This window comes from Etheostoma cragini, chromosome 7 (assembly GCF_013103735.1).
Source record: "Etheostoma cragini isolate CJK2018 chromosome 7, CSU_Ecrag_1.0, whole genome shotgun sequence".
Lineage (NCBI taxonomy): Eukaryota > Metazoa > Chordata > Actinopteri > Perciformes > Percidae > Etheostoma > Etheostoma cragini.
The window spans coordinates 23,614,548-23,634,661 of record NC_048413.1 but is presented as its reverse complement, the minus strand read 5'-3'; the positions used below and the strand labels follow the sequence as shown (position 1 = coordinate 23,634,661).

At 40.0% G+C, this 20,114-nt stretch overlaps 1 protein-coding gene across 2 annotated transcripts in view; it reads right to left on the bottom strand.

Moving 5' to 3' along the window:
• Window positions 1-20,114, bottom strand: part of plxna1a (plexin A1a) — a 239,102-nt gene that overhangs the window by 34,913 nt on the left and 184,075 nt on the right. For both annotated transcript variants that reach the window (XM_034875903.1, XM_034875904.1), the window contains exons 15-19: window positions 19,191-19,327; window positions 15,933-16,100; window positions 6,509-6,602; window positions 3,780-4,016; window positions 633-776 (exon numbers count right to left, since the gene is read on the bottom strand). In XM_034875903.1, the coding sequence (XP_034731794.1) occupies window positions 633-776; window positions 3,780-4,016; window positions 6,509-6,602; window positions 15,933-16,100; window positions 19,191-19,327 (780 nt within the window). The remainder of the gene's footprint in view (window positions 1-632; window positions 777-3,779; window positions 4,017-6,508; window positions 6,603-15,932; window positions 16,101-19,190; window positions 19,328-20,114) is intronic.

Genomic DNA, 20,114 nt, shown 5'->3' with positions numbered 1-20,114 from the left:
CAACAGCACAGATGTGGTGCAAAGTCTGCAGATCTGCCCTTTTTGAATTGTGAATGTAAAGCGATGTATTTCTATCAGGGGTCTGGTCCCTGAAACTTCCACTGCCTTGTCTTCAGCAACAGGCTAGCTGAAGGCCAATGAAGATCAACATGTTAATTAAGCGTTAAATATTTAACAGCAGCCTTGGTGTGCAAGCTCAACGAAGCGTATCTTGGATCTGTCAAAAGGAAATTGTTTAGAAAAGACGCGGGGGGTTATTCACATAACTCAGCAACAAGGTTAGAGTGACATTATGGGCTGAGACTGTCAGGCTAGAATGTTCTCATATTCATAAACATGAATTACTGTCTGTGTGAATACACCAAGTAGAACAGGTTGGGTTTTTATCCTTATCTGCTTTTTGAACAAATCATAATGAAAACTCACCCAGTTATTTATTGAATAAGAAAGATAATACATAATTGATGAAGAAAGAAAGTCTACCATGAAAAGGTCTCAGCCCATAATATGCAGCGAGTCCAAAATGGGACGGAAAGTGCATCACTTTGGGAAAGGCAAAGTCAAATCAGATGTAATATGTCAGTGATGGGGACAGAGATGAAGACACAGAAGACGCGGAGTCATGATCTGACCGTGACTTTGTGTTGTCCGGTGAGGTTGGGCCATTCACACAGCAGCTGGCTCTCAGACAGGGTGAGGACGCAGGGAGTCTCTCCGATCAGCACCGTGTAGTTGAGGCGACTGTTACCCGGAGCAGCGGGGATCAGGTTGCGACCCTAAACACAGACAGAGAAAAAGGTGGTGAGGAGAGGCATTTTGCTCTTTTAAGAATACTAAAGTGTAAGTGTGTGTGTGTGTGTGTTTTCATCATAATAAAGGAACATGTCACAGATGTGAAACTGCTGTTTTTGGACAACATTGGAGCTCTATGGCTTTGGACACACACACAATCCTGCTCTACTCGGACGCTTATTCCCTTCTCTCCATCACACACAAACACACATACACACTCACTCACACACATACACACTCACACACACACACACACACACACACACACACACACACACACACACACACACGCACACGCTTTAATCCTGCTATGTCTGCTGTTGAAAGTTGTATTTTTCTAGGATTGAGTACTTCCATTTTTGTGTTGTATTTTAAAACAATTCTTAACAACTCTAACTGGAGAAAAATAGAAATATAATATATATCTATATTAATATAATAATAAATAAAAAAACAACAGAAAAGATAATGAGGCGGACTTATGCACATGCTGTGTAAACTACACAGAGGCAGTGGGAGGCAAACTCTCATCCACTAATACTGTTTTGTCTTCTGTCCACTAAACTAAATTCCAAGCATAAAGTCTGTACCGAAGGTGTGTAAATACATGTCAACATTTGTCAATTTCTGTTCCAGTTTTTCATTTCAATATCAAGTCCAACAGCTCCAATTTGACACACACTTTGTCTGTGATGGAAGGGAAGGCAGTTAGTGTTGTGAAAAGGGAACTTGAGCAACAACAAGTAAACAAAAAGCAACAGGGGAAAGATAAATACAAAGAAAACAAGACAGATAGGAAAATGTGGAAAGAAAACATCAGGAGAGCAGAAGTGAGGAGTGGAGAGAGCAGAGAAAAGATTACGAGAGGTAGAACGAGATGAAAGGAATATACTCTAAAGTGAAAAAGAAAATGGGAATGAGAAGAAAACAGAGCTTGTGAGCGGGCGAGATAGACAGAGAGTGAGATAGCTGCCAAGTCTCCCGCTGACTTAGCAGTGGGACGCAGAGACAGGCTCCGTTTTCCAATCCCATCGTCTCTGCAGGCCGCCACCCAGCCCTGCTCTGCAACCCTGTAAACATGCATCCCATTCCATCTCTCTCTCTCACACACACCCTCCTCAACCACACACATGCAGAGTTCAAGCAACACATGCACTCAAGTTGAAGCCACACATGGAGCTGTTGCAACACATACACACAACAGGCAATGAGCATCATGCGGGTACCCGCTCTCAAAAAACACAAACACCCACAGGATAGCACTCACTATAATCTGAAACCAGATAAATATTTTTTTTGACTCGCAAGCTAACACACCTCAGTGAAAACACACCCGACACTTCAGATGAGAAATTAATTGCGTGGCGAGCGCAGTGCACGCATCTCTGAGAAATGCAACCCCCACATCCCAACGCCGCCAAATTGCATTTTTGTCCATTTCATCAGTGCTTCCAATGGGTAGGCAGTTCCACCAACAAGCCAAGCAGGAGATTTGGCAATTACAGAGAGGCTCTTTGCTAATAAATTATCATTTAAGAAATAAATTACGACGGTTATGCTGCTTTCAATCTCTTCATGGAGATAAACAGCGTAACACACTCTCTGTGATAACATAAGAGATAGTCAAGGCACATTGTAGCAGAAGATAAACGCACTGAACACTGGATTCAACACATCAATGTGACATTGATCTAAAAGAAATGGATATTATATTGTCCCCATATTGTGAAAAGACTCATGAAAGATGAAGTAAATATGTTTCAAACATTGTGCAGCCCACGTAGTGTCAGCAGTTACTAAATTGTTTTTGTAGACACTGTTCTACTAGTTATTTCAGTTAATTTGGCATTTGTAATAGCATTTGGCATTTATAATAGAACATATACTGTATACACACACACATACATACATACATACATAAATACATATATATACATATACATACATATATATGTTTATATATAAAAATTTCTCTCTTTCAGGTTAGATAACTAAATGACATATACACATGATTCAGGAATTGCCAATTAATTTCATATACCTATGTCCAATCACTGTAAATGAAAATGAAAACCAATATAATCCCAATCTCCTGGACTGTGGGCCTGTGTGCTTCCACACTGCCCTTCCAGCACTCCAAATTAATGACACAAATTGATAAGGCTGTTATTTAAGAGGGCTCAAGGGTGCAGAGAAGGACGCCAGTCAAAGAAGTTGCTGTTAGTCACTGAAGGAAAGAAACTGGCTTTGGAATTGGTGGACATTTGCTTTCAGCTTTCAATTATTCATTTTCTTTTTTCGCTTTATTCATTCATTCATACCCCATTCGAGAGACCTTGTCAACACGATTGAGAACTTTTTCTTTCTTTCTTGTGAAAACAAAAAATGCAAGTGTGTGTTAGCGTGTCAGTGTAGTTTATACAGGCAGTGCCATTATTAACACAAGATCAGTTCAATATGTTTGAGAGTCTTTTTCAAAGTTTTAACATTACTTTTTGGGCATTTTAGGCATTTAATGACAGGCCAGCTGAAGAAGTGAAATGGGAGAGAGTGGGGAATGAAATGCAGAAAAGGGCCACAGGTTGGAGTCGAACCTGGCTGCTTCGTTGCTTATGGTTAAAAATCAAAGGCAAAACATTAAGTTAAATCAATCTTAGCTCTGTTTGCACTAAAAGAACAGTGCCGTCTTTCAGTTCTGTAAAACAAGAACATGAACATGAACAGTATCCTTTGAGTTGCTTTTTTGTTGCCAACACGTTGCATATCTCGTTTCTTTTTCTTTTCTATTTAATGTTATAAGTTAAATTTTATAAGTATTTTTAAGTATTTTATTTGTATTTTTATTTATTTTAGATTTCTGTTTTTACTTTTTTTAACGTTCAGTAAACTGACTAAACTAAACTGTTTGCAAGGTAAAAACCTCACATCAGAGCATTGATGGAATAAAAATGAAATGTACAGGAAAGCAACACTTGAGTCTTTCAGACCTTGAGAATGAGTGGCGACGTGGGCTTGAGCTCCAGTATCCCAGATGGACTCAACGGTTCAAACACAGGGTCGGGGTAGTAGCTGAACGTCTCGTTGACCACCACCAGAGCATTCACGTTGTCCATGTAGAACCCGATCTCATCCGGGCCTGTCCCGGTCTCAGAAAATCCCAGCTCTGAATCCGCCACCGATGGAGCAAGGCACACCATGACTGAGTTATTATACACCGTACAGTTCTGAAAGGGAGAGAGAGGAAACAAGAAAGAGTTTAGCTTATGTTTTTGGTTGACGACTGAATGTTACATGAGTAGGGAAAAAGACAATTCCTTAAATTGTCTTTGTATGAAAGCATATACACTGAACGTGGACACAAAACTAAACACACTACTTCTCATTATAATCTAGTTACAGTTCTGTGACTTAATGTCTTTCATGAAACAAGCAGCATGTCCTTCTTTCGAAATATTCAGAACAACCTGCAAGCTATAATTCTGCTTTAAAATAGATCCATCTATATTTAAACTGGGTATAATAACCCATCCTTTATGTAAGTCACTGTCCTGTGAAACTGTGAGGCTTATTATTCCTATTGGTAAGGTAAATTGGTTACAAATTTATGATCAACTCTTAATAATGGTCAATGGGCTGTGTGTTTTTGCTTGTATATGAGAGTTTTTGACATTATTGCTTTGGAGAATACATGAATACCCGATGTCACGACCAACTTTGCTTAAATTTTAGGACTTTTTATGCAGGTTTAAGCCAATTTGCTAAAAATGTATTTTAAATTGCCACCTTGCATCTCTGCATACAAAATATAATCTTATAAATAACTTTTAAAATACTTTTGATTTAAGCACAACTACAGTAGGTATGTATATAAATCTGTAAACTAAAAGATTTTACTTCATTCCACGTGAAAGTTGTGTTACTCCATACCTCTGTTTATTCTGTTTTCCGGTTTCGTCCACACTAGTGGAGATTGTCAAACTCATACAATCCAATATTCCAAATTGTATTTTTTCCACAAAAAAAACCTCCTGGAGCCATGAGAGCAAAGCAGCCGGCTGCAGCAGGTTGAAAGTTCAAGAGCCCACTGTTGGTTAGTTACCTATGCGCATGCGCAATAGCTCTTGAACTCTTGGACTGCAGCTCTATTGGCTTCACTGGTGGTGTCAGCTTACAACCTGTTTCTATATAGTCATTACTAAGGACATAACGGCCAATCGGTTTTTCTTTTGGAAAAAGTACATTTTGGAATATTGGATCATATGTGTTCAATAATCAACTAGTGTTGACTACACCGGCAAACAGGAAATAAACAGAGGGATGAATTAACACAACCTTTATGCCTTTCCGTCACATATACAGCATTTAGATTCACTGTGTTCCCTCGGAAGGAATCACTTCACATGTCTAGGCACTTGTAATGACATTTTGAACATGTTTAGAGGCTAAAAACACGTTTACAACTTGCCCTGTTTAAGCCTGTTGGGTGCTAATCCAGGCAGGAGGATTACAAGGTGTAGGCAGCACCGATTGATTTTGTTTTTCTTGCTACAAACAACAGAGCTACGTGTTGAAATCGACCGGGATTCTCCTTTAACACCCACCTGTGTCAAGACACATCACTGTTTCTACACCTATGTCAAGACTAAGGAATATGTAAATACTAATTGAGATTCTTATTGTTTGCCTTCATGTTCAATTTTCAAACATAACTGGCAAATGCAGAGCTGTTCTTATGAGGCCCGTCCTGCTCCGATCGCATCACAGTGATTTCAAATCAATCCACGCATTCAATTGCATTGCAATACAATAGTAATGACACTGACAAAATAAAGCAGACATGATGTTCATTGTGATGGATTGCCTATCCAAAGCAAGTCTCTGCAACTTGGCTGTCATGCAGTAATGAAATGAATAAGAAAGGCTATCTAGAAGGGTGGAAAAATGCATTGAAAAAAAAGAAAAACACTATAGTATGCTTTGGAAAAATGGCCGTCATTTCAGTATTCATGATTTGTAGTAAATGGGTGAAAACTTAAAAACATCAGCGTGGTCCTTTAAGTGCAAAGTAGCACTTTGATAAAGGGCTGTGTGGGATGCGTCGTGTAGGCTGTTTGCCTCAATAAACGACAGCTTTATCTGCAGGTTGTAGTGCCTCAGTATTGTTTGAAGTTCAGTTTTTCCCCTTGACAACTAAAGAGCTTCAACTCACAGAGACAATCACCAAAGTGCTTTGGGAATCTATGGAATTGATGAAACTCTTCAACTTTTCAAACGGGTCTTCAGGTTTTGCATGGATTTTTTTTTGTCTTTATTCCCCAAAGCATCCTGCGCACGCACAAACACACACACACACACACGCAAATACACAAACACACTTTCTCAAGTTGTCTCTTTCTCTTTGTGACACAAACACTCATGTGGTGCACTGACATTTGAAAAGCTATGTGGCCTGAGGTAGCGTTAGATGTCTGAATCTGGAGCTGCAGAGAGAGCCAACGTGAGCAACACACAGAGAGACAGACTGTCTGCCACCTTCAGCGGCGCTGTAGAAGTAGTTGTCTGCAGATATTCTTCTGTATGTCTGAATAAAACTGTCAATGTACATACTGTATTTAGTGTGCAAAGATGAATCAGGTATACTGTATATATTGCCAGGGTGTGTGTTGGTGAATTTATATTTGTGTGTGTGTGTGATTCACTTTACTATAACACTCACATGAAAGGACTCCGCCTGCCCATACTTGGCCCTGATCTTTGGTTCTCGGATGGTTGCAAGGTTGGTCCCACTCACTGTAAGCAGAGTCCCGCCACTGCAGAGAGGTTAAGAAGACAGTAAGAGAAGATGAAGAAATGTCCAGTAGGTAAACAGTTCCTTCTTCAGGGAAAACAAATCTCTCCCTGTTTCAAACGTATTTATGATTGGTAGGGGTCCAAAGTACCTGCAAAATGGACATGTTCAAATGATTTGACAAATGTTCCTAAAGAACAGCTGATGAAAAACCTTCTTTTCCTACTTTGCCAAAAAAAACACTGTGGCAACATCTGATTACAACACTGACATTAGAGGCCGTTAAGCTGCTATAGGGAAGAAACATACAATATTATGATTAATAACAAATAACATGCTGAGTCAAAACTTTCAGCCAGCATAACAACATGACCAGCCATCCCGGTTTCCTAGAAGTTACCTTTAAGTACTACCAAATGGTTTTCCAAATTTTGTAGTGAGGTCAAACTTAATCCAACCCGTTCTCATGGCAGTTTGTGAAATCGTCATGTTATTTTGATCTATTGATTCATCAACAGGGAAACAATTTTCTCGTTTATTTCGTGGCGTTCATCATGAGATGGGACGTGACCATTTCACAAACTGCCATGAGACTGGACTGCAGCAGCTTGCTCTGGGGGCCGCTGGGACACGATCCGCAGTCTCTGGAGGCGCAACAACGGGAAAATGAGACGCCACATGCCGGCAAGAACAACAGGATGGACCACCCCACGCGGGACAGGGTACAACAACTGGATGGTTGTGGTTAGGGAAAGAACAACGGGGATAGGAACCCGCACACACAGGAGACGGTTACAACAACATGATAGACAAGAAGATCGCAGAAAGGAAGGGCCAGACGCAGGACGCGTTCCCCCGGTCTCCGGGGTGAAAGTCCTGTGTTGTTTGACCCATCCGCCACCCCGACCAATCAATGATTCCCATTGATACATTTGTAATTATACAATAGTTTCAAGTTTTTGCTTTCCATCACAAAAAAAAAATTTAAAAAACAGAAAATGGCTTCCCCGTACACGAATCAATAGATTAAATAACGTCACCATTTCACAAACTGCCTGCATAATTGCTGCATTGATTTGATAGATGATAGAACTTGGCTTATGCCCTGAGCTTCATTTTTGTTGGTGAGTAGTGTGTGAAGGCAGACTCACACACTCTTAGTGTAACAATGTCTATGCGGTTCATTGCAGAGCAATTCATAGAAGATGTCTCCTTTATAGTAAATTCTTGTAGATATGAAACAACCGCTGAATTCCACCAGTAAAATTGGCAAATCGTTTTTGGAGTTTGTGATGCAAGTGTCCTTATGGAATGGACTAAACAATGACATCAAACAGAGTACTTGACCAATACAGAAAGGAACAGACCAAAACATAGGAATGTAATTGTAATGTAAAGGTATTGTTGTTTGTTGTTGTAAGTTATTGTAAGACCAGAAAGATTGTGTGCTGTATTTGCATATATATTTGTTTTGTAATAATATGATATTGTGAAGTAGGGGCAGGACCTAATAAGCCGAATGCTTTTGCCTGCTCCTTCTCAAACTTATCCTTTTGTTATTTTCTTTGAGTCTTTTTTTGGTAAATTCTGAGTGTTTGTGTTTTAATCTTGTGGTTTTAATTTTGTTTTTCTTCTTCCACATTGTTAATTGTTCACGAAAACTAATAAAGTATTAGAAGAAGTGAAGTACCCTTCAGTGGTATCCCAAGTTGGTCTGACTCAACATGATTGGTGGAGTTGTTTCTTTTAATGACCCCCCCCCCCCCAAAATGCAAGATCACTAGTGCTGAGAAAAGATCATGAAGTTCATGGAAAATAAATAAAAGCAATCTTCATGATAGAAGGACTCTTGCCAATTATAATAACAACAGGGTTAGTCTTCCATTTTCACTGCAACACTTACATTGGATTTATGAGGTTTTCATAAAGGATGGCTTACCTTCTTGATGTTTACCTTGTTTTACAGTGGCAGTTGCAACCTCTGAGTACCCTACTCTGTTTTCTGCTGAGACGTTTGCTGTTGCCTTGACTATCTGTGCCCTCTGAGAAATATAGGTTGCAATAATCCCTTTCTGTAGGTTTCTTAGTGCTTGGAGGGGGATAAACTGTAGTCTCTTGCACTGCTGCCGATACAAAACCTTGTATCTTGAGAAAGTCATAAACAATATGCAGCTCCCCAACTGCAAATTGGAACCTAAACCATTTTTGAAAAAATACAGTGGGCATTGAATGGACATTTTGGGCCTAGTATTTAATTCAAACACCAATGACCAACACTCACAATTAAGATACTGTAGGTCCGTAGGCATCTTGCGGGCTGGATGTGGAGTGTAATGCAGGTAATTTTCTGCTAATTCATTCAGCCTGACTGCCGCCTCAACTACTATCTACCCCTTAAAGGCTAGTGCTTTTAAGATTAACTCCCTTTTTTGCCTTGGGTATCTCTGGTGTTTGCTCTCGACCTGGGACAATGCTGGTAGGGAATGGCCCGTTGCCGTGAATATTTAACTACAGAAGTCTCTATTCTGTAGACTGACCTGCCATTTGTCTCCTACTGTGTTTTTCTTTTAGCTGTTTTTAAATATTGTGGAGCTGAACGTTATGAATTTAAAAAACAGATATGTTGGACTATCTTGACCAATCCTCATCTTTGCAGAACTGTACACTTTGCAGAGTCAAAAACATATCTACGGGAGCTGGCCTTGTATAGTGCTCTCCCTGTTCTTTATCCCTGTTCTTCTAGGATTCAGGGTAACTTGGGTGGCTTTGAGTAATCCGACAAGTCGGCCTGTATTGCTTCCACGTGAAAGCAATAGATCAGCCACAGAAAGCATCCCTTTTCTGCCATTTGACACAAACATCGGGTGTATTTTAACCACGTTTACCTTTTGCAGCTGCAAGTGGATGAATGGTGACTCCGCCAATGACCCACTGCTTCTAAATTGTAGGATTACAATGTGACGGCTGGAGCTGACAACAGTGTGTGTCTTTAAACCAGTCAAGCTTAAGATGGGGCTACATATGCCGAGTCCTACCTCTCTGACAAGGAAGGTATACTTCCCTTGGTAGTCTGAGTCACTCCTAATTCTAAAGTTCTAGTTCTTCAGGCCATTATAAAAGGCCAGACAGGTAGACACAATGATTACAAAGTTATGTTATAGCATCATGCCACTCACTGAGGCATTGCACAAGACTTCATCCCTGGCTCTGAGTGCAGCTCAGAGAGTATTCTCTCCAACCCTCTCCAGCAGAAGGATAACCAGGCACATTCCTTTTGGTGGGTTATCATGCGTTAGCATTGATTTCTGAAAAACACAGATGTCTTTTCGTTGTAGACATTAATCTGACATTTATTCAGAATGACTAGTGACACCAACAGCAGAGTAAGTGATACGGTGATACAAAGCAGAGACAGAGCTTAATATCTTGAACAGAGAGTTTGGCCGGCTAACGCTACGCATTCATCGCTCAATCTAATCCAGGAAGACTTCCAATAACAGCCAATGGTAATGAGAGGGAGGGACAGGGAGTAAATAATGAAAGTGCACCACCTCTGGCATTGTTGGGAGACAAATGCATTCAAGTCTGGTTATTCTTCAACTAGAGTTTTTTTTTCCTTTTGCTTTTGGTAGGTTGCCCATTACTAGCTATTGCGACTGGGGTCCCATTCAAACCTAGATTTCTTTGGATAACAGGATCATGTGTAAGATATGATTGTAGCTGTTAGTGGGGATATCAAGTCTTTGGTATTTTGAAATCTGAAGGAGGTATATTTCTCTGCTCCTACTTTTCACTATTTTACACTATTCAAATTGACACTCATAATACTATAGTCTTATCATTTCTACTACCGTACTGTAATCTTCAAGAGCCAAATTGAGCAAGTGGAAACGACACACTTCAGTCCAAAATGGCTGAGTGCCATGAAACTCTGCTACCATGTGGTGAAATTAATTACGTACAAACCAAGACTGTTCTTTTGAGCAGTCTAATTAATGTTAAGTGTAAATTGTATTAATTTAAACTTCATCTAAACTGAACAACAAAAAGGGTTTTTATTTTATTTTTTACGTTCTACTTTGAATGCAAATTAATTTTTGTGAAGTATCAGGGTACTCCTGGATTCTTAATTTACATATTGTTATATAAGCAATGCTCTAATACCATTATGTTCAATACTGTAAACCGTGTTTGCTCATATACTAGCATTATATTACTGTGCTCTTTATAAGCAAGATGAAGGCGTCTGCTTAACAAAGGACCAATGGAGCTGACAAAGAAGCAATGGAGCTGAGGCCATATTCAAATGAACTGATTTTTAATAACGTTTATAGCATTGCCTCAAATGCATCATAGGACTAGGCAGACTGCACTTCTTATACTGCCTGTCCTCTGTCTCCTTTCTCCTCCTCCCCTCTGCCTTAGCTTGATGTATATTTGTGCTGAGTCCCTCTGTCCCCGTTGCTCCTCTCTTTGTCTAAGTGAGTCTCTTTAGCTCAGGTACATGCTTCAGGGAACAGACAACAAGACAATCAAGATGAACTCCCAGGGATGGCTGGAGAAATCCAACAACTGTTGTTAGTATTTCTATCTGTCGGCTCCCCTTTTTTTCTCTTGCTATCTCTGTCATTACTTTCCGTTTTACTCTTTTCCTTTTCTCACCCTCTCTTGGGTCCAATCCTGCTCTAACTGACCGTCAAATATGATATTCTAATATTTTTTTTTTAAATGTCAACAGCAGGGGAAAAACCAAGCTCTGTAAGCCCTAGACATAACTATAGTAGCAAGTTTCCTCAGGGCCGTGGTTATGACGTGACAAAGTTGACCGTAACATTGGAAACACCAGTTGTGATTACAGGGCATCAAAAGAGGGAAGATTAGCTTAGAATTAGACATTGCTTAATTCAAACAGAAAGAACAAAAATAAAAGAAACACACAAACTTAAAGGGATAGTTTGGATATTGTGAAGTGTAGTTGGATGAGGTACTTATCCAGCGCTGTCTAAGGGCAAGGTAAAACATTGAAAATATTCTTAAAATACGTAGGTAAAGTAATCTTTTTTTGGGTGTGACTTTATTTAGGAGGCTAAGATTCTTTTTTGCTATGTGGCCCCTACTACAGCAGTACATCGCTTAGTTTCTCTGTTGGTACTTTGCTCTGTTTATCCAAAAAGGAGATGTGCTGACTGCAATCTACTGTAGGTAATACACTGACATAAAACCCCTATTTAAAAGATACAACCTATCCCTTTAAGGCTTTAAGGCTATTCGTTTTAGGCTCACACCAGCATTAAACAGCAAAAAGTAGTGGTAAAATCAGTTCATTTAAATAGAATCATGAATCTCTCATGGGGGCAAAATAATTTATGCAAATGTTATTAATTTATTTTTGGCAAACTTTGACACAGATCTGCTCTGTTGAAAAACAGCAAGCCATCCTGACAGTGCTTAGGGATAACAGGAAGATAAAAAAACAGACTACAAATGGCAAAACTACATGTTTTGAACCTGTTAGCAACCAAGCTAAGGAACTTAACAAAAAACTTTAGTTGAGCAAGCTAGTTAGCATGAAGAGCATCTCCCCCACTCTAAAAACTCTTTTATTGACAATGTATACAAGTCAGTTAACGGCCCAGTACAGAGGAAATACAGAAGAAGCTAAGAGAACTATTGGGACTGACTAGTATGTTCCCTGTTTTCTAGCATGTCAGCCCTTGGCTCTCCAACTTTCACCAAATATCCCTACCAAATTTATAGTTTCTAAGGACGTGGGGACGAACTTTGCTACTTTCCGGTGTGACCTTAATGCTATTAAATAAATACTTTGGATAAGTAAATTTCAACTTTTGTGTTATTGAATTTATTGGGAGAGCTGCATGCTTGCTGTGGGAACAGCTATATTTAGACCTGGCCACTATCAGTGCAACCTGTTTTCTAATGGATACAATTAAGCATCTTCACTAGAATAGTGAGTATAATAGAGTACTGCCAAGGTACTGCCAAGGTGTCTTTAGGCAAGGGGCTATATAGCCCCTTGCCTAAAGACACCTTGGCAGTACTTGTCAAAGAAATGGCACACCCCATGCTATTTCGCTATATTTATCCAGCCAGTTTGGGATAAGATTTGAATATTCAAGTCCAAAATTTGCTTCTCTAACCATCTGTCCCAGATGTGCACTGATTTATTGTTTGAAGTGCTCTGTCTTCTTCCTAAATGGAATATCATCAGCCAAGCAAAATATTAATGCACTACATGGGCCCTATCTTGCACACGGTGCTACGCGTTGTACTGCCCGACGCAAGTGTCTTTGCTATTTTAAGACCGAGGTAGTTGTTAATTTCCCATCCTGCGCCCATGTCGTTTAAAGAGCAAATGCACCTGTGCTCATCTTTAGGCCCATGGGCGTGCTGGTCTTGCAGGGAGGTATGTTCCGGTGAATTATTAGCGTATTGCTATCTTGCGGTAGCAGAAAGTGATCACGGCATTCCCCTACAAAAACCTAGTGCAAAGTCAAAAGCACAGCATTTCATAGTTATGTTAACAGCATATTAGTAAAATGCAACACGCCCTAAACGCAGCTGCATTATGCGTTTCACGCTGTGCGCTTAGATCGTTAAAATAGGGCCCCATCTCTTCTCCTTGCTCTTTTCTCTACTCACTGTCCTTTCCCCACTCCTGCTATTATTTAATGCTCTGCAGGTGTGCATTTATAAGCACCAAGGCAGACATGAGGCAGAAATAAACCAATATGATATTACATCTTAACGGTTCGTTATACTTTTTACCTGAGCCAATGTGTGACACTGTGACTGAGGGCACTGGCTTAAACACACAAGTTGAATTAAAGCTTCCACTAGCTGGAAGCCATGCACACGCTGTTTGTACGGTGTGTGAGTTGTTTTGTGGTTTTCTGAGCCATATGGAGAAGGGATCTAGGGCCAAACATCAAAGACTCTGGGAATCAGTGGGGTGCGTGTAATGTATGTGTGGTGTGCTTGTGTGGTTTTTATGTGGGTTCATCACCCCTAAATGAGCTTCTGAAGTAGAACCCCAGATTTGAGCATCCCTCCGAACATGAACACACACGCACACACAAAAAAAACCTCACGGTGGGTGTGCGGTACAGTGATTGGGACTCAGCTGCTTCTCGGCCAGTCCTACTGGGCAAAAGGAACAAGGAAGCATTCATCAACACTCCTCTCTAACAAGCTCTGCATCTATCTGCCACCATCTACTGATGAGTCACCACAGGGAAGAGAGCAACACAGAAAGGAAAAGATAAAGGAACATGAATGACAGAGGTAAAAATGAGAGGAAACGGGGCAAGATAGCTGCCCGTTTGAATATCTTGAATTAAAATTAAGGACAAAGGGAATGAAAAACACGGAATAACAGAGAGAATATAGAAAGGAAAAGTGTACAGCAGGTGTTCTAACATATTTTAACTGGAAAAGGCCTTAGCTAGACCAGACAGGTGGGTAAAATAATACTGTGAACTCATTCATTTGGGCAGACATTTAGGCATTGCCATATCACAGGAGGTGGTTTGTAAAAGACAGACATTCTGCAGGAAATCCTGAGCTTTGTCGCTAGTTGGCATCCAGGTCGTAGAGATAAACTTAAAAGGAGATCTATTTCACCTTAAGGATCCAAAATCCAGACAGGACTTAAATTAAAGTAAGGCCAACAGTTACCAATAATCAGTGGGTATTTGGAATTGTAATTAAAACCAGGGTGGGAGGAAGGATTGAAATCATTGATGAAACAACACAATATTAAAATTACCCAACCTCCAAATGACAAGCAGAACCCAAGGCGAATGGAGCTTCAGAAAAGCCACTGAGGATACATTTAAATTACTACGTTTTGGTTTTTTAAGCAGTTTTAAGACAAAATCAATCCCCATATACACAAGTGTTTTAAGCTCCAGTAGAACACCTAATTTCCGTCAGTGATATATTTTGGGCTTCATTCATTAAAAATAACCTGTGGCAGTACACATTTGTGTGTTCATTGTTGTGATTACAATGTGCGGAATTACTTTGCGTTGCCTATTTCTGTATGTTTATTTCTATTTCTCTCCGTTAATAACCGGCATCTGTACAGAGGTTGCCATTGTAGTTTTTGTGTGTGACGTCAAAAACTGTAAATGGGAGTATAACGATCTGGTATAAGTACACGAGTAGTAAGTTACGGGTTTAACTGCCGTTCCAGGGCACTTTCACAGGTAGAACGTTGTGAAAACACAAGTTACAGGTTTCCTGGAAGGCAGCATTTGTCTCACGAGACATCATGACCAAAAAAATCTAACCATTGCGTCAGTGTTGGTGTTAACAAAGGTCTCCGCTTGCAGCCGCTGAGGGAAGTGTTTTCAAATTTCTCCAGTTTAGGGGCTTTGAAACTCCACAGCAGTGTGAATGCAAGGTGTAAACGTCGCAAAAAACATTTGTTTTTAAACCAAAATGTAGCCAATGTAAATGTAGCCTAGTGGTAAGAGGGTACACAAGTAACTCAAGTCTCTATCATAAAAGATATGTGCATGTGTCTGCCCTCCCTTCCAGTAAATTTACTTTAATGTGAAAGTCTTTGCTAGTGCGTGTCCTCCCCTGTGACACTCCTCTCATGTTCAATGCTGAGCGGTGAAAGTTCTTTAATTATTTAGCTGGGATAGACAGTACTGCATGTCAGGCTGTGCAAATCTGAGTATCAAACTAAGAGATGCACTAGTCTCACAAGTCTCACAGTCTCACAAAATCAGCTGATCAATGTTAGCTGCCTCTTTAATCACCAATCTCATTAAAACAATCAATGGCCTGTATAATCTGACAAGCTCCCGTTTTTTGGATCTAGCAAGCTGCCTCGACCACTGATTTCCCCCACTCAAAAAGCTTAGCTTGAACCAGAAGAAAAATCTCCGGAGGCACCGTCAATTTACCCGTTGTCAGAGCTCTCATCAAGCATTTTTCAGTTCTGCTCAGACTGCTTCAAGAACACTCGCTTATATCTGTCCTGATAATGTTGCAAGGTCCAAGCTTGGATTTCCTCAAGCCACTAGCTAGCCTTTTATAATATCCATCCTTCATTCAAAAAATTTCAGTCAAAAACTTCCTTTTTGGTTCAGTGAAGTGGGCTCCCTTCAGGAACTCTCCTAAGCTACTTGGATTCATTTGAGGATCGACAAGTATTTGTTGCTATAACTCGTCCAATATCCTCTCTCAACCAAAATCTTTAATTTGCTGAGACGGTAAGTTGCCAAAAAAAAGATGAGTGAATGAGTGCCAGTTTGTCTGGAAGCCGTGGTTGGGCTACAAATGGCCATTGTGAACCACAAAAAAAACCGCAACATCTTACCTTGCAATGCTCCAGTCAGGTTCAATCCTCAGGACAGTAGGGTCTTCAGTGTAGTTAAACTTGACCTCAGGGTTTCGTAGCTCAGCGTCATCGATGTCCACCAAGACTGATGCACTGCCCGCTGCTAGTCCAGCTGGTGTGACGCACACTATCTCATGGGCATTCCTCCTGGATGGACAGACAGAAGACAAGTTGGAGGAAAGAGATGTAGATGTAGGACCAACAGCGGTCAAAATCAGTGTCGGCATAGACAAAATGCTAAATTTCCACAAAGCCCAATGACACACTGTAAAGCTAACTTCAAAGAAACTGTTGTCGGCAGATAATGAAAGATATTGAGGTTCTGCTGTCTCACAGGAAATTTCTAATAAATCCAGGATACAAATGTGTACCAGAGAGAATAAAAGTGAAGTGAATTGAGTTTGGAGTAAGAAACAATTCACACATCAAGAGAAAGAACAGCAGATGGAGGCGGCCTACAATTTCCCACAAAGAAGCTGTCTTGCAGAATCCGATCAATTTTAAAAACTGAATTATAATAATAAAGAGTTAATAAAGAAGCTGTCTCGCAGTCTGATCAATTTAAAAAAATTATAATACTAAGAGGCCATGATTACTTTCTTATGCCACAACTTTCCCTAAATACTGAGGTCCAAGCTGAAGCATTGACATATTTAATGACTTGCTGATTGTGCATGTAATTACAAATGTCTAACCTGAAAAGCCATTGAGTCTCATTCTCTTAAAATCATATTGTACCATGCTAATTTCATTAGATTATCCCACTAACCCCACTTCAGCCCAACAAGACAGTAGAGTCCTGCAAAATGACCACGCGCTCCTGGCCTGCTGGATCACAGTGGTCACAGTTGGAGCTTTCAAATGCAGCAGTGTGAACCATTAACAACAATGTATGTGATGTGTGCCTTTTTACTGTTTGTGGCCCAATTTACACCTGGTAATTAACATGTCATCTGTATTTAGATTATAGATATTGGATAATGACATCAGATCCACGGCCCTATGCAGTTAGACAAGGCGTTATTAAAGTACCCATATTATGGAAAAAAAACCCCACTTTTTCTGGGATTTGGGGTGTTATGTCTCTGGTGCTTCCACACGCATACAAGATTGGAAACTATCCATGCTGTTTTGAGCGGGATACAAGTTTCCAAATGTCCTCGGCCTTCGATCTCTGGGTAAGATGTTCAATATCTGCATGGTTTAATACGTCACTAGCAGAGATGAGGTGGCTAACCGTAGCACATGCTAGCGATAGCACGCTAGTTCGTTCTCAATAGCATAATCTACAAAAGAACATTTTACATGTCCCTGTTCTGCAGGTATTCCACAAGTACGCCCTCGTTTATAAGAAGTCTCCCAGCTAATCCTGCGTTGTACTGTGAGATATGAGATGGCTCACTCTGATGCTAAAACAGAGACCAAAACACACAGGGTGAAAAACTGAATCTGCAGCAATATTATTATGTATGCAGTACAATAAAAATATGGAGTTTTTTTAAAACCATGTAAACCTATTCTGGTACAACCTCAAAATGCAGTTATGAACCTGAAAATGAGCATAATATTGACACTTTAAGTGTTCCCTTTATCTCGGTTCTGCTTGCATTGTGATCACATCTCAACGCTTTCAACCTCCTGAGTGGAATGTTTTCTTTTAGAATGTGTAGAATTGCATTTAAACCTGGCTGAGATCCAGAAAATCCACATAAGGAGGTGGTGTTGCCGTTTGTTAATATCTAATCTAAATATACAAATGAGGCATGTACATAAGACAGTGTTAGACTAAAAACTAAACTAAAAATTAAAAGTAAAATTGTAAAATAAATAAAATTGTTTCACAAATAATGAAAATGTCAAGAAATTTTTGTAGTATGTGTCCACATTTGCAAAAAATGTGAAATAACAATACCACTTTATTATGACTGGTGTAACATTACCACTACAGTACTTCATTTATTTTGTATAAAAAGAAATGTGATGTGTTTAGTGTAGGGAGGAAGAAAAGGATGGAGAAACAATTCATGTGAAGTCATGTTTAATGAAGTTATGCCTGCTAGGATTGGTGCACTGACAAGGATCAATGACACCAGTCATAAACACTGGGAGAGGGATGGAAAGAGAAAGTGTGTCTGTGTGTGTGTGTGTGTGTGTGTGTGTGTGTTTGTGTGTGTGTGTGTGTGTGTTTGTTGATGCGTGCATGCCCTATAGGCAAAATAACATTTTCAATTGCAGTGCCTAGTAGTATCTAATATGTATTTAGCACAGTTGAGTGGTGGCTGCTTTTTCTGGGCCATGACTTCAGAGGAGCAATGTAAGTTTGTGTGTGTGTGTGTATGCATGTGTGTGTGTGTGTGTGTGTGTGTGTGTGTGTGTGTGTGCATGTATGTTAACACTTTAATGTTGTGTTGCACGTTCTATTGTGACTCTATATGCCAGTCACACAGTTAGGAAGAGAGTGTGAGAGAGAGTGAACGAGAATCTTGTGTCTCAGCCTGTAACCATAGCAACCCCATTCACAAAGAACACATGCCCGAGCAACCTTCACAAGATGCCACAAACACAGTCACACAGTAAGGGTGTGACGGATAAAGACAGAGTTGAGTTGAGCCAACGGTCGTGGCAAAGTGGAATCTGCTGGATTACTGTGAGGAGGCTGCAGCACAGGAATGAGTGCTCTGACATCAAAGCTAGCATGCAGTTGCTCCAATAGAGATTAACTATGAGAGGCTAATCCATGCATTTGACAGGCAGGCAATTTTGGTGATACTGAATTTTTTCATGCACTAGATTAAGGAAAGCTTGCATGATGGCAGACAAAGAGATGCTGTGTGACTGCAAGCAACTAGCATTCACACCCACTTCAACGCAAAGCTTCATGATAACTCCCCCCCCCCCCCCCCCCCCCCCCCCCCCCCCACACACACACACACACCATACATAACTTGACACACTGATTACATGCATACATGTGCATGTAATATCTGAATGATTTGCGCAACATACACACACACACAAAAATCTTTAAACGTAGCAGGTTTCTGTATGCACATATTTTGTATCTATTTTATGTAATTTCTGCAGTAACTTTAGTCATAATTATGAATTTAAGTACTGAAGTACTTTTTCATCTAAATTATATTCTCCCCTGTGGTGGTGTTCCAATTTCTCCACAGGGATAATTCTAATTGAATTCAGTTTGAAATACAAAACAAAACAAAAACAAGTGTTTCTTACTTTTTGAAGTAGCAGGGCTGTGGTCCTATGCTGACAGAGACGTAGCTGCCTGCGTTGAGGTAGCTTCCTTCAATGGTGACTCGGGTGCCCCCAGAAATAGGGCCCTGAGATGGCTGGATACGTGTAAAGTATGGAGTCTGGACAAGAGAAAAAAAAAAAACGTTTTTCCTCAAGCAAATATAAACAGTATTACAGACATCATACTCAGTTATGCCATTTTATTTTCATCTGTAATTTCAATGCACCCCTTGGACAATTGTGCTTTTGAAAACATTAAGTACAAACGCATCATATGGTACACAAAAGAGATTTAGAAGAAAAGCATAAATGAGACCCAAGTCTTTAATATAACAATAAGTGATTTAAACAGACCTATATTGCAATCATATTTTTTGGGGATTACATTGCAGATTGAGGTGCAAAAAAATACTGTGAAAGTATAAAAACACTCAGTCCATAGAGAAATGCACACAGCTCGCATTCAGAAAATGTGCCTTTAAACGAGCCGCCAGGACTTTTGTATGCTTATGATGTCGCAACTATACTATATGTATGTAGAAAGTGCTGCTACAGTGCAGTTACAGTCATTTCCCAGCTGTATTGACGGTGCAAAGAGGCTAAGAGTGCAGATGCAGAACAACTGGAAACACTGACCAATCAGAGCAGACTGGGCTTTTTCAGTAGGGGTGTTTAAAGAGACAGGCGGTAAAACAAAAAACGTTTCGGACAGTTGGTGAATACACGAATACTCAGACAGAAAGAAAGAAAAAAACATTAGTCTTTAGTACTTTAAAACTAAACAAGAGAAATGGGCCCTGAAGAGCCATATTCTTTTTTTTTATTTTCTTCATAAACCCATTCTTTGAACCCTTTGCTTAGATACTGGAGACGTTTCATCAAAGCAGTGTCTTTTTATTTTTTAAG